At 36.2% G+C, this 15,057-nt stretch overlaps 1 protein-coding gene across 2 annotated transcripts in view; it reads left to right on the top strand.

The window, feature by feature from the left end:
* CPNE8 (copine 8) overlaps positions 1 to 15,057 on the top strand; it is a 99,864-nt gene that overhangs the window by 58,782 nt on the left and 26,025 nt on the right. For both annotated transcript variants that reach the window (XR_009820884.1, XM_062018579.1), the window contains exons 11-13: positions 4,658 to 4,733; positions 10,310 to 10,363; positions 13,150 to 13,211. Coding sequence is in view for 1 of the 2 variants with exons in the window: in XM_062018579.1 (XP_061874563.1) it covers positions 4,658 to 4,733; positions 10,310 to 10,363; positions 13,150 to 13,211 (192 nt within the window). In the remaining variant the exon portion in view is untranslated. The remainder of the gene's footprint in view (positions 1 to 4,657; positions 4,734 to 10,309; positions 10,364 to 13,149; positions 13,212 to 15,057) is intronic.

Genomic DNA, 15,057 nt, shown 5'->3' with positions numbered 1-15,057 from the left:
ATGGGAAAACACATGAACCTGAAATTGCTACCTCGTGGTTGCCTAGATATTGCAATGTAGAAACTACCTATTAATTATCATTATTTCAGATTGGGTTCATTTCCATGCCTGTCTTCATCAGAATGTCTTTGTAAGCTCTAGAGTTGAAAGACTTGATTCCATTGCTAGAAAGAGGATGATAGAATATATATGCAGAATTTCTGTTCCTAAATTCAAGAAGGGCAATTTGTTACTATTCAAGCTTTCTGTGTCTACTGAGTGTATCTTTTTTCTGAAGAAATTAGCCTTGCAAATTGCCTTTATTTTGACAAACAAGACCGAATTCTGTTTTATCAGACTGGATTGATACCTCTTGTTCTTTTTAAAAATGTTTGAGTCTGTATCTTAACTAGGTTTGGTTAGAAACTGTACTCAGAAATCATGGTGCTAGAGCTTGTATATCAGTCTCATTTTGTCCAACATCCAAAACTGAGGTACAATTAAAAAGAAAAGGAAGAAATTTGACAAATAGTGTTGTGTACCTTAGATTCTGAGTGAAATCCTCAACATTCTGTGGAATTCATTATCCTCTACACTCTCTCAATCAGTTTGAAAGATTATCTGCTTTTGCTCACATCCCACTCTGAATACCTTTAAAATTAGCATCCTTCACTTTGACCTTTTTTTTAGAGATATTATTGACACATATTCTTTTTTATTCTAGTTGTGTGACTTTTTTTACATTTTCTTTTTTCCTTTTGCATTTTACCTTTTTGGAATTTAGAAGCAGGCAGAACACTGATATGTTACATGTTAGCTTCCTCAGAAAGATGAGACAGTGCTCATCTCATGTAACTTCAGACAATGTAAAAATCAGACAACTAGATTGAACTAATCATTTAAACCACTTCAGTGGTTCACAAGGCAAAAGGGTCTGATTGAATCCACCCTAACTGGAATAAATTGCCAGTTGGTGGTGGCTATGACTTAGTAGTGATTGTTGCAAGAACCTTAGTACTTAATTTAACTTTGACATTGCTAAATGTATCTGAAGTCAATTCAAGACTAATTCAAGAATTAACCTATCAGTTTTTTGTACAATACCTCTCTTACTCAGATTATATTAGTTCCCATGGATTCTTTGTTTATAAGCAGTTGTTACACTAAGTGATCACCTCTCTATGCTGAATCTATTTACTCCAGAGATATGCAGACTGGGTAGGAACATTTGAAAGATCATCAGAGAGCCTGCTTGGTAGAAAAGCAAGTTATACTGAATATTGCAAGCTATTCTGCAATCAGTAAGGCAATGTTATTGTGCACATACTTGATTTCTGAATCAGGTCTTGATTTAACTCTGACTTCTTGAGTCTTGACTTTAAAGGTTTTTTTTCTTTTTTCTCTTTCTGTATTATCTGTGCTTTGAAAAAACAGTGACAGGGAGCTTCTTATATTGTTAAGAGGAATTGTATATTCTTAGCTCTCGTTTATTGTCAAATACCTTTGTAACATTAACACTATAAATTATTAAACAGTTCTTTTGTGCAAAACCTAGTTTGAAACAAAATTGTCAAAATGTGAAACACTTGTTCTAATTGATACCTTTTATTGCTTCTAAGAGCTGTGACAACCCCCCAAATATTCGATGCTATAAAAAGTCATGAAAGCTAGTTTTGTTACTTTGGACAAGCCTACTTGTGTAAAGCAGAATGACCTGTTTTTTGTTGTGTCCTTATCAATTAAGTACTTGCATACAGGTCTTACAGAAGGGAAAAATAGGATGGTATGCAATTTCACACTAGCAATACTCCAATGGTTTTATTTTTTTCCTGAAGGTTAGTTCACTAATTTCAGATAATTTGATACTTAACATACATGGTGCAAAAGCCATTTCACAGTCTTGATGTTTATGATCTGTTATGAAGAAGTGGAGGTTTTTTTTCCCAAATTTTAAAACTTTTATCATACTAACTTGGGGTCACCAAAACAATCATCTGAGAATCTAAACACTACACAAGAGAGATTGTAAATCTCAGATTCTAGGCTTTCTCACCTTATTTCTTGTCCTCCATCTTCATCTTCCTTTTCCAGCTAGATGGTTGACTTTTATAGCACTTTCCCTTTACTTTTTGACATATTTATAGTGATGTTAACCCTTTCTTCTTTTTTTTTTTCATTTATATCATTACAAAATCAAAGTTAATACAATTCTGAAAGTGATTTTTCAGCACTTCAAAGTATAGTGCCTAAAGTGGAATATTTAGGGAGACAGAGTTCAAGTGATTATTTTATTTGCTAAGAGTTTCTGATTCAGTGCTTTGATATACCACTTATGGAGTAAAGTCTTTAGGAATATTTGGTCTTAGGAAGGTGAAGAGAATAACTTCTTTGGATGGACAATCCAGAAGTCCATTTTGTGAAGTATGATCCATGGATATTGTGAGGGATCTGAGAGAACTCTGAGGCTGGTTGTAAATGTCTGTACCATTTTAAGGTGATTAGTCTTTCTAGCTGAATTGTTGTCTGTTCATGTATATTGCTACAAGGAAAAAAAGACTTTCCAGTGTTTCTTAGACTTAAAGAAACACTTAAGCAATACAAGGGGATTTTTCCCCTCCCAGATTTAACCCTACCTGGAATTGCTTGTTTCCTCTGTTTGCTACAGTATTTTCGTAGGTCGTTTTTCAGCTATGGTTTGAATTTCTGCCTTTGAAATATACAAGCTGACTTGAAAATTTAAAGTAAAAACTGTTATGGAAGGGAATGGTTCCTCTTTAACCACGGTGCATTTTTCTCCAGTTCCATGGTTACCTGAGCTTGAAAACACTTTATGAGCTACAGCTCATAATGTCCAGAGCCTATATGGTTGGTTTCCTCTGTTCCCCTGATTAAACAGTTGTTGCAATCTGAAGAGCATTTAATCAAAGGACATGATACTTCTAAAATATATTTCTTAAGAAAAGTCTAAGTCTGTCTTTCTCAGAAGCATTTTTTTGATCTCCAAACTGGGAGTGCTTCATGAGAGGTGATCCCTTCTGAATCTGAGTCATCAGGACCATATCTTCACCATGTAATATATCTCAAGCTTTCTTGCAAGGTTCTTTGCTTATTTCATGTGCATTAGCATGATGACTGAACCTTTTAATGGTTTGATTTATATACTTTGTGAACTCAAAGTGAGATTTGTACTTGGGCATGGATTTTTTTTCATTTCATTGTCAATAAATCAAGAAAGTTCGTGTTGCTATGGGTTGTTTCTATTTTTCCTCTTTTTGCATCATTCAGATTTATTTAATTTTGATTAAAAATTTCATTTCATACCTTGCCAGATGTGGAGGCAGGGTGTAGAGGAGATACAACACCTTTTTAGGGAAAAACTGTAGTAACAGAGGGAGATGGGACAAGGGCCAATGGGAGTAGGAGCAGCGGTGAGGCAATTTCAGCTGTAAAGAATGGAGAATGGGAACAGGTCTTTCGACCTCTGTGAGTGGTGTAGCCAGCTGTTAGGTACTCACCCCTGTGATCAGTTCCATTCCAGGTCCCTGTCTGAGCTCTGAACCTGAGGTTTAGTCACTCCTGGCAGCTCGGGGGTTTCTATGCTGCAGCTCACTGGGCGCAGATGCCTTTCTCAGCAATGCTTCTTCCACTATACTCCCAATAGAATCATAGAATTATTTTGGCCAGAAGAGACCTTTAAGATCACTGAGTCCAGCCTTTGTCCCAGCCCTGTCAACCAGTGGACCATTTCCCTAAGTGCAATAACCACCTGTCTCTTAAACACCTCCAGGGATGGTGACTCCAGCACCTCCCTGGGCAGCCCGTTCCAATGCCTGACAGCCCTTTCAGGAAAGAAGTTACTCCTCATATCCCCTCCCCTAGTGCAATTTCAGGCCACCCCGGCCACCTGCTCAGAGTGGCTCCTTGGCAGCATGCCATCCCCTGGTTAAAAGCTGACAAAACACTTTTCAAAACATGGATGACAGCACAAGAATGTTGAATGTAATCTTGGAGCAGGAATAGAATTTAAAAAGGAGAGGCTGAATAATGACTGCTTTACTGTTAGGTTATGGTTTGCTTTCCAGTGGTGTCTAGTACTATAAGCTGAGTAGCCGTGGAAAACTGTTTTTCTTCTCCCAAATGGGAAGATGTAGCAGCTGAAATAAGCTTTGGGTCTTCTTAAAAGTATCATTCAATGTCACATTACACCAATTGGTAGGACTGGTCTCTTCTGGTTTCAATTACTCCTTTCACACTCCTAGCACCTCCCTTTATCTCACATAGTCTCACACACAGTTCAGAGTCTCTTGTGCCAGTGGTCGTTCAGTAAGAAAAATGGTGATAGTACTTGATAACCCATCTGGTTTTTCAGGTTCTGTAAGATTGCATTGGGGTCAGAACACTAATTTACAACCTAGTCCTCACTGTGCAGCTAAGCTGAGCAAAAGCCATCAGAAAGATTTAAGCTAATACCTTTAATCTCTAAAGTTTTTCTACTAATAGAGTGAACACACAAGACAGGGAGAAATAAGGATTTTTAAGCAAATTATGTCTTTTGCCATTGCCTCCTACTTGGATGTCAGTTCATACTGGCTGTGCTTCTCATTTGCTTAAACTGATGTAATACATGCTTAAATTACTAGATGCCGTATGTTTGATTTGAAAACTCTTTTTTATACAGCCATGATTTCATTGGAGAATTCACAACAAGTTACAGGGAGCTGTCAAGAGGGCAATCTCAGTTCAATGTGTATGAGGTAAGTATTGTATTTACTCACTTTCAGGAAATAAATGAGAACACTTCCAGTATTTTCATGGTAAACTGGTCAAATCTGCACAGTGCTTGTCAAAGTCTGAAATTATTTCACATTTCTGCTTTTATAAAAAATGGAACAGAGAGTCTAAAATTGTTGCTTCAGAAACAGATTTAAAGTGCATGTGTATGTATGTGTATGCACACTGGGCTATGGTAAGGCAAGAAGAGCACCTCAAGCAGCTGGGTTGATACTACATAACTTGGAGCAAATACTGGGCTACTCCAATTTGTGTATGAACAATTTGTCATTTATTTCTTTTGACAACTGTTACCTGTGTTGTATGACATTTTCTCCTGTTCAAAGACTATCAGGTGATTCCTACATCAGGTGCAGTCCCATGTATTTGATCTTAAGTAAAAACTCTAAAACCTTTAGGATTTTTATACAGAGCTTACAAGTGACAGAGAATTTGGCTTACCTGTTGGTAGTTTTCATGTGGTCAGTTACCATCTTAGCTTAAAAACTTGCATCCTATTTCTGGTTTAGGATTTCTATCTGCCAGATACTAGGATTGACAGGGAGTTGTCAAATTATATTATAGGGTTTTATATTGTTAGATGATTTCTAACTGTGGTAAGACCTTACCATGTATTGTAGGTGAATGCAGACTACATTCACTTTCCCTCTTAGTCTTTTTTTCTCTTCTCATTTCTCCTCATGGCCCCATGGCCAAAACTTGTGCAGGCTTGCTTATTTCAGATATAGTAAATCCCCAGTTTAAGACTTCTTTCTTAGTTTAGTATGAAATTATCGAGATTTCCCAAAAAGTAAACCTTTTTCCCCAAGATCAGACCTTACTGACTCTTCAAAAGATGCTGTAATTTGTTCTCAGAAGCAACCAATGACTTTGTGCAAGTGAAAATTGAGATGCACAAATTTGAAGTATCATAAAGAGACTATTTTTTGGTATTTTTCTTCTTCTTTTCAAACTTCCCTTTAAAAATTATCATAGTTTGGGCACAAAAAATCACTTAAAAGTCTAAGCATTAAGACTCCTGCATTAAATCTTCATTTTTTAAATTAACATCTCAGAGGAATCCCAGTCTGGATTAAGAAATGTGTTAAATAAGGAGAGGCAATAGGAGCAAAAGATTTAAGTTACATTTTTGTCAGTAAGAAGTGTCAGTTTATAACTTCAGCTTAAGTTTTTTTCTAGATCCAAGAAATTTAATTTTCAGTTTTGTGGCCTCATTATTCTGATGCATAACTTAGGTCACTTCAGCTTTATCTTCGGTGGGTAACAGCGTGTAGTACTGTAACTTCAAATATGATGAATGTGCTGCCTAGCTAGAAGCAGTACAGTGAGTTATACTCCATCTGAATGGTAAGTTCTACCTAGATTGTCTCAGTCTAATGGTCAGTTCTGATGCTGATATAATATGGTAGTTCTGCTTCTAGCACTAGGAAGTCTACCTACACTATGCTGTCCACATATACTGTGTTGTCCAGGTTGGTGTCAAATGTTGCATTGTGTACATGGAGTTGTCTTCTAGAATTCCAATTAAAATAATTGGTTTGTTTCCCATGGTAAAACAATGTATAGTGATTCAAGTTCCACCTCCTTTGTGTATGTGTACTAAAGCCAAGAACTCCTAACAGTAATTACAGTGATACAGTAATAGGTGAGTACGTCTAGTTGCCTGACTGCCCTGTGTTTCTGTTTACCATTTCTTTTTTACCTGGCAGTAGCCTAGAGCTTAGGTACACAACAGTACCTAAGCATCTCATTTACCATTCTGATCATAGGCATTCTTGATGCATTTGCACAAAAACACACAGCTGTCTCACAATAATGATGTGGTGGTGGTGGTATTTGGAAGCAGTGGTCTATTTAATGAGAGCAGTGTTGCCATAAGGAGGTACTCCCTGCAAGGCTTCAAGAGGAGCAGTTTTCACATGGAAATAGTGCCTGTATTCTAGACACCTGTATGTTCCCCTGTGTGAAAATACATGCTATTGCATTTTCACCTATGTTTGCATATGTCCAGCCATTTGTGTTAAAGCTTTTAGCGCCTTCCATCTCACACACACTCACAGACCAAGTGTATGCATTGTGTCAGATACTTGCAATTTCTCTAAGGTGCTGAATCTGAGGTTTTGCTCTGTAGGTCTTTCAAAGCCTCACATGCTGAGATTTTCAAAAAGCTTTCTTCGGTTTATTTTCAACTTTGTTATTTTATTGTCTTTCTCAGTCAATTCTATTCACGTGTTTTTTCTGTCTTTGATTTCTGTATACAAGAATTCATACAACACAAGAAAGTTACTGGTTAAGCAAGGTGCAGTCTGTGCTGTGTTTATTGTCTCAAGGTGTTTCTATAGGTAAAGACAGAGAAATTAAGGGATGGAACAACTTAGAATAGTCCAAGTATGGAGTTCATATCTGGTGCTTCAGTGTGTGGAGTCATGAACCCAAAGAACTGTGCTTTATAGGTAGACTTTTTGATGTGCTGTGCTTTTTTTAACAGTTTCCAGACAGTGTATCTGTCTAATAATGCTTTGGCAGATCAAATACTTGTGATATTACCTGATGACTTGTGGATTCACTGTAGCTGTAGTTACCTTTGAGATGGTTCCGTGACTAGCTGTCTTGAGGACTTTGTCCATTCTGGTAGGAGATCTTGTTCTTGAATTTAGACTCACATATGTCCAGATTGGTGAAACTCTTGACCAGTTTGGCTGCAAGATCTTCATTGATGCAATACCAGGACTGGAAATTCTTTCACTCTGCTTCTCCGAAGGGTGATTCAGATGTAAGACAAAACCAGTTAGTCATGGTTATCCTGGTAGACAGTTTCAAGACCTCTTAGGTCTCTCAGTAAATACTTAAGACTTTCTTCTGGGTTTTAGGTCAGCTTCTGCATTTGCACTGTGAATTCCAGCATCATGCATTTTACATGCACAGTGTCTCTCCAAATTAAAATGTGTTATTTCTTCCTCGTGGAAAGATATTCTTGCTAAAATGAGAAGACAAACTTATGTGGGCTACAGCCTGTTTTTTTCTAGATTTTTATTTTTTCTGTACGATGTGGAGATCTTTGTTATTCCTTAAGTTATCCATTAATTCATCTTGGACTACTGCCATTAAACTTGAGTATTTTTAAAAATTTCATATTCCTAGTATAGGCAGTCACATAGATACTAGTTTAAGCAAGCACTGATGCAAGATAGGGAGGGAGGACACTCCACTTATGTGCTGTGCCTTTATTTTGAAGATGAGCAAAGCTGCTGTTGTGCAAAGCAGGACAACGGTGACTGAAAGCCATGGAGTTTTTTCTTTAGATCCAAGATAACCCCAGAGTTACTGTGATTTACAGCAGTTTCCTATTGGTAGTGTCACAGCACAGATTACTGTGTGAGATGATAACATCTTAAGTAATTTTGCAGTTTCTAAATATGGTATCAGTATCTTATTCACATCAGTAGTGTACATTTCCTGAGCATCTCATGTTTGTCTCCCACATTGCAATCTTCTGTACTTTGGTACTGCTTCTACTTGATCAGTCTGTGTAATATCAGAACAAAAGAGACTAGGCAAATTCTTTTTTTAATTGTTTTTCATATACAAGCTGACTCAAGGCAGGTAGAGAAATCTGTGTTTGAGTGAGTATCCCAGATTCTCAGATGAGAAACATTGCTCTTCTCAATTAGCCTTTTTTAATACGTTAGAGATCCTGTAGCTTCCTAGGTTTCTGCAGGGATGTAAGACTTTCAGAGGCTAAAATAATGTTAGTTTATTTATGAAGTTATCTGAAATTGGAAGAAAAAACTCCACATAAATATTATAATAATGATAGTATCTGGAATTCTAGGATCAAGACAAGCTTTTTTTGAATTCATCTTTGATCCTAAGTAAATGCCTTGTTTCCCATGATATTTCACTCCAAGCTCTAACGCATTTCCTATCAATTCCTAACAAGCCAATTGTCAAGTTACCTGAAGCAGAATATTCCGATTTAATCTCTTTTTTGGCATTTAATGACTGCTGGCAAGAAACATGCTGCTAAGTCAGGCCTGACCATGAGATTCTGAAGAGTTGTGAATGAAGGCCCACAGGGCAGGCAGACAGTCTGTTACCTTCATCCCCCTCTTAGGGGGAACTGTCAGCAGCAGTAACTTTCAGGGTAAGATTCTGCTTCGACAAGAATTGCGGCATTGTTTATAAACCACTATTACACAGATTTCATCCACTGCTCACCGATCAAGACACTACTTTGGGGTGGGGCAATTTATTTGAGGTTTTGTCAGTATTAAAGATCTTACATATGTGTAAGGGAGTAAAAGCTTTGTAGCAGATGTGTGGCATGCTGGAGGGAAAGGAAGAGTCCCTTTCATTTGGCTTGTTTGAGAAGATCTCAAATGATAGTTATTTATTTCAACCTTACATTCACAGCTGTTCTGTGCTTTGCAAGGAATATGATCCTTAAATGCATTTTCATTTTGGTAAGAGGGAGAGAATTTTTGGAAAACATATACTACTGTTTTTCCCATATTCAGAAAAAAATGTTTAAATATTTTATAGCAGTTAAGTGACTAAGATTTCAACTGGGAGTAATTTCATTTCTTGTCACTCACAGAATGTTTGTGAGTAGTTTACAGTAAAACTTGGCAGTAAGCCACAATGGTGTAAGTTTCCTTGTTATATAGGAGCTAGTTGATCAACCTAACAAACAAAATAACGTTTTGCTTCCAATTCCATGTACAATTCTCAAAAAATCAGGATTACATTTTAATCTTTGTTGTGAAACTGACAGAGGCTTGCCTTTGAATGGGTAGGTATTCACAGAGGAAACAATTTGTATTGGTGGCTACACTGAAAAATTTATAGCTGTGGTTCCAAGACACTCAAGGAAACTGTTTAATATTTAGTAGCCCAGTTCTGTGAAGATTCTTGTGTTTATAGAGCACATTGAGCCTCTAGAACTCCTGTACATCAGTCAGGTGGTGGTCTGTGCCATTTTCATGAAATTACTGCCTAGTTCCTGTCGTGGCACAGGATGATCTGACTCCACAGTTGCTCTTCCTGTCAGCCAGGTCCTGTCATTGCACCAAATAGAGAAACTAAGAGCAGAACAACTCTCATGTTTCTCAGATAATGCTGAGGAGAAGATAGAAACAGATTAATTGGGATGTGAAGAACTGCATTGTGAGATGAAGAAGTAGTGACACAGTACACTGAAACACTGTAATCAAGAATGCAGAAAAATGCAGAATCTTGTGAAAATTCAAACAAGTATTTCACCGAGCACTCAGATTTAATCAATACTCTTAACTCTGTTGCCCCAGTCCCAGACATTTGTCAAATGTGAATAACAACCTAGCATGTACCGTGAAGATGAATTCACTTGTTTTCAAATATATGTATATCCCAGTATTTGAGGTGCATAAGTAAACAGCATGCCGAGTAAGCTTAGCTTCCACTGAAAATAGACTGCTTTCTGCATTGCAAGTATCTTAACACTTATCTTTATGCAAAATCATGAATAATACTGCTTTAATATTTCTATTTGTGTTTCTAGGTAATAAATCCAAAGAAAAAAGGAAAAAAGAAAAAATATGTTAATTCTGGAACAGTAAGTAAATATATGTTATACTACTTGAAGCTTTTTTCTCTTGAAACAGTTATTTGACTTGCAATTTAGCAGGATCAGAATAGAACCTTCTGTTAAACAGCACTTCTTTTCAGATTGTTTTTCAATGTGAAGTCTGGTGAAAGCTGTCTGCATGGGTGCTGTTAAGTTGCCAATGATTTCCAAAATTGGTCATACCAAAATTTCAGTCAAATTCTTGAAATTATTGGTCTGAACACTATTAATTTTCATCTGAAACATATCTGCACTTTTAAAAGTCAGTTTTCTTTTTAAGTTTAGTTGCTGAGCTAGCATCAGTAAAAGCTAATATATTAGCTGAACCAAAGAGTCAACATTTTTTATTAACAATAGAGTTTTTTGTAATTTTATGTTGAAATATCTGTTAGTATAGTTTGAGATGTCCTTTTATTCTTATTTCATGTTCTATTTTATGAACTAGTAATGCAAATAACTCCCTTCAGCACTTTCTCAGCTCCCATATCCTGGCAAACAAATAAGATTAATGTTGAATAACAGTATATTTGAAAACATAATCAGATACATGTTTTTGAAAACACTTTCAACATGTGGGGCTTTTTTCACATGAACAGTTCCACTGAAGTCAGTAGGGTTCTGAACTGTGGCCTTGAAGGAATATTCTGTCACTCTCACACTCTTATATAAGTCTGTTCATTACTGGAACATAAACTCTTATTTTGTACCTCTGTTTCAAACTGTAAAAGACAGAAGCAGTTTGCCCATGAAAATTTATCGTACAAGATCTGATTCATTAGATAACTTATTTTTTGCTTGCACACTCTTTTTACTACAATGTAGTATGTTAAAATAAATCTCTATTATGCTAAATTAGTGAGTCATAGACTTACAAAAATTGATTTTAAATCAATAGTAGAAGTAAATGAACTCAAATTTGTAGATATGAAATTAGGGTACAGAAGAGTAAAAAATGCATTTACATGTTCACTTTTGCTATTGAGTTTGGTTCTAAGTATTTTAACACCTTCACATGTACCTGTCTGCATTTCAAAGAACATATTTTACTCATGTTTAGACAGACAAAATAAATTGTATCTTGTTATCCTTTGTCTTAAATTGCATGGAGATTTCCAATAGAAAATTGTTAACAACTTTCTTTCCTTCTCTACCAGTGTTCTCATCTATTAGTTTTGTAATTTCTGTTGTGTATCATGTCCTGTCTGTCCCCATTTGCCCTTACTTCTATTAGTCCTTCAAGCTTCCCTTATATTTCTACACATTGTCAGTTTCCTGTGCGTTTGCCTATATATTTTTGTTTTTCTTCTCCCCATTATTAATCTAAGATATTATTTATTTATGTGTTTGTATTTTTAAACTTCTTTATATGTATATGTATAACCATCACAATTCATTGTTTCCTAAGGAGTTATTTTAAGTTCAGGCAGTCTGCATACTGAGAATGCTTTGTACAAAACTAATCGTGTAAAGTAGTGAAATTTAAAATTCACAATATAAAACCTGAAACATTGATAGGCACTGTAGTAAATATTTGGCCACTTTGGAAGGGTGTTTTCTGTTTCTGTTTTTCACCTTTTAAAATAAAATTCACTGAAAACATTTGCTTAAACTAATTAGGAAAAAGATGCATGACTATAATAACAGATGAACCACTGTAATGACAGTGTCCAGTGTGGCAGTGCATAGAAACTTCAGTCTTATATGCAAGACTGATAGTCCATTAGATCTTTGTTATGGTCTTGTGGTCTCAACTAGAAGGGTAATTTGATATTTTTAAACTCTGCAAGTCACTAAGAATCACAAAGAATCCATGACAGAGGAAGTGGGATACAAACCAGTTACTACCTGTAATCTCATTCTGAGTCCAAGTTTACAATATAGAAATATTTTCAGATTTTGTATTTTGCTGCAGTTGGAAGCAAATCAAACTTTGTGACAAACTTAATATGCCCTTTTTGTTCCTTGTCTTATTATCGGTGAATTTGCTTTGAGTAGTTACCTAAGCGATTTTCACTGACTGTCTGGTGCACTTATGTTTTGAGAGTGTTTTGTGTCACTTTGTAAATAAAAAGAAAGTAATTTAGATGGAATTATTTTGCTTTATAAATGTTCTGTGATGTATATGAAGATCTTAAATGCTGTAACTTTTCCACTTGAGTTATTACTTGTAACACCAGTAGTACCTTAAAAACACTCTGTGTTTTGAACCTCTATAATTTCTGAATCATAAAAGCAGAAACTGAAGACATTTATTATCTTTGCATTTTTAATATGTTCCCTCTTTTTTAATATATATATTTTATATATATGTGTAATTTACTAGGTTTTTGCATTCTCAGGTTGCATCAGTAATACCCCTTTTAATATGAGATGAGAAATGACATAAATCATGGTAATTAAATTGTTTAAATGGAGTACTCAGAATAGATGCATTATCATCTAGCCTCTACTATTGATGTGTAGATGTAGTGCACAGTGATCAGAAGACATGCACATGGTAACCTGCTCTTGAATATAATCTTTCCATCTCTTACTTTTTGCTTAGAAAAACACCAAGGAAAAAACCCAGACCAATTGTAGTAGACTTCCAGATTTCTCTCTTTGTTTTCAAGAACTGCCTATTGAAATGACTTAATATATTTTTAATCTTTTTTCCCTAATACTGTAGGAAATTATGTCTTTAGAATAGAGCTTCAAAGACACTGTGCTTATGTCTCTACTTGTTCAACTGGGAAATGACAAATTATATCTGACTCTCTTTTATTTGTTTTCAGGTAACATTGCTTTCCTTCCTAATTGAAACAGAAGTTTCGTTCCTTGACTATATTAAAGGCGGGTATGTGATTGGCAGCAAACCTGTCTTGTTTTCACACTCTCGTTGTAATTCACTAATAATTTGTAGATGTACTTTGCATACAGTGACTCCAAGTAGTATCTGTAAAGAGCTGTATTGTTTGCTCATTGGAGAGGCTGTGCTTTCCTCCATAAAGGCTGCAGATAGTTATTGGCTCAAGTTATGGAACTTTGCTTATAATGTTGGAATTGGTGTTGGTACTAAAACCCTGAGACTGGGTAATGACGTTTGATCAGCCAGTGAAAACTGGATTAATCAAATGGGAATTCTCTATATATTATTGGAATATACTGGAACAAGTTGCCCAGAGGGGTTGTGGAGTCTCCTTCCTTGGAGGTCTTCAAGACCCGCCTGGACATGTTCCTATGCGACCTGATCTAGATGAACCTGCTTCTGCATGGGGGGACTCTAACGGTCCCTTCCAACCCTTACCATTCTATGATTCTATGATTATTTTATCAATAAAATGCTGGTTTATTTCTTCTGATTACCCTGACCTTTATTGTCTTTAATACCAGCATTTATTTAAAGTCTTTCCCCTTCAAAGACATTTTTTCCAATATATAATTATGCAAAATCTATAACATATTCACTTTAATGGTCTTTTTCCAAAAAAGGAAGTAGAGACACAACCATCAAATGGCTTACACTAGAACATTCCTGAAAAAGGGATCGAATGCTGAGAATGATTTGTCATACATTCCTAGGCACTCAGTGTGGATTTTTAAGACATACTGTCTGAATATACATTTCATTTTTATTTTAGAGTATTGATTATCTGTGGTGAATCAAGTTACTATTTTTTTTGTGCCAGTCTTTAACCAGGCTTCAGCTGAAATAAAAAGGAAGCCGTGTTGTGTTTTGGCAGTAGCAGTGTAGGATTTTGCCTTTGTTCCCAACACTGGAAATCATGCAGATGACAATGTGATTAAGATTTATTCCTAACACATTCATCATTGAAGTTCATCGTGTTAAAGGGACTCCCTCATTCATAATTTTTAACTACAGAGATACTGACAGTAAGCTACCTCAACTGCCTTTGCATTCAAGGTTTGAAAAACTGTGATTTGAGGATGTATTCCATAGTGAACTGTTAATTTGCAGAGCTAATAGATCATTGTTAAGATGTGCTTCAAACTGTTGACCCTGACCCATGAGCTGCTTCAAAGTGTATTTTTTTCTCTTAAGACCTAAAAAGCCTCTTTGATGTTTTAGTTCTCTCAGTTAACTTTAAGTTAGAAAATCCAAATTCACTGCCGTTCAATCTCCAACTAAGAAAATAAATATTTTCACTAAGGTTAAATTTAGAATGTTATGAATCTCCAAATACTGGGTCTTTTCATAGAATTGTAGAATCATAGAATGGTAGGGGTTGGAAGGGACCTTTAGAGATCATCTAGTCCACCCACCTTGCAGAAGCAGGTCTACCTAGATCAGGTCGCATAGGAGCATGTCCAGGTGGATCTTGAAGACCTCCAAGGAAGGAGATTCCACGCCCTTCCTGGGCAGCCTGTGCCACTGCTCTGTCACTCTCACTGTAAAACAGTTTCTTCTTATATTTCAACAGAACTTTTTGTGTTCCAGCTTCATCCCATTACCCCTTGTCCTGTTGCTAGCTACTATAGAAAAAGAGATGTCCCAACCTCCTGATACCCACCCTTTATATATTTGTAAATGTTAATAAGAACCCCCTCAGTCTCCTCTTCTCCAGACTAAACAGCCCCAGTTCCCACAGCCTTTCCTCGTATGAAAGATGTTCCTGTCCCCTGGTCATCTCGATGGCCCTGCGCTGGACTCTCTCCAGAAGTTCTCTGTCTCTCTTGAGCGA

This window comes from Colius striatus, chromosome 1 (assembly GCF_028858725.1).
Source record: "Colius striatus isolate bColStr4 chromosome 1, bColStr4.1.hap1, whole genome shotgun sequence".
NCBI lineage: Eukaryota > Metazoa > Chordata > Aves > Coliiformes > Coliidae > Colius > Colius striatus.
The sequence above is the reverse complement of the archived record's forward strand: the minus strand, read 5'-3'. Positions and strand labels throughout refer to the sequence as shown.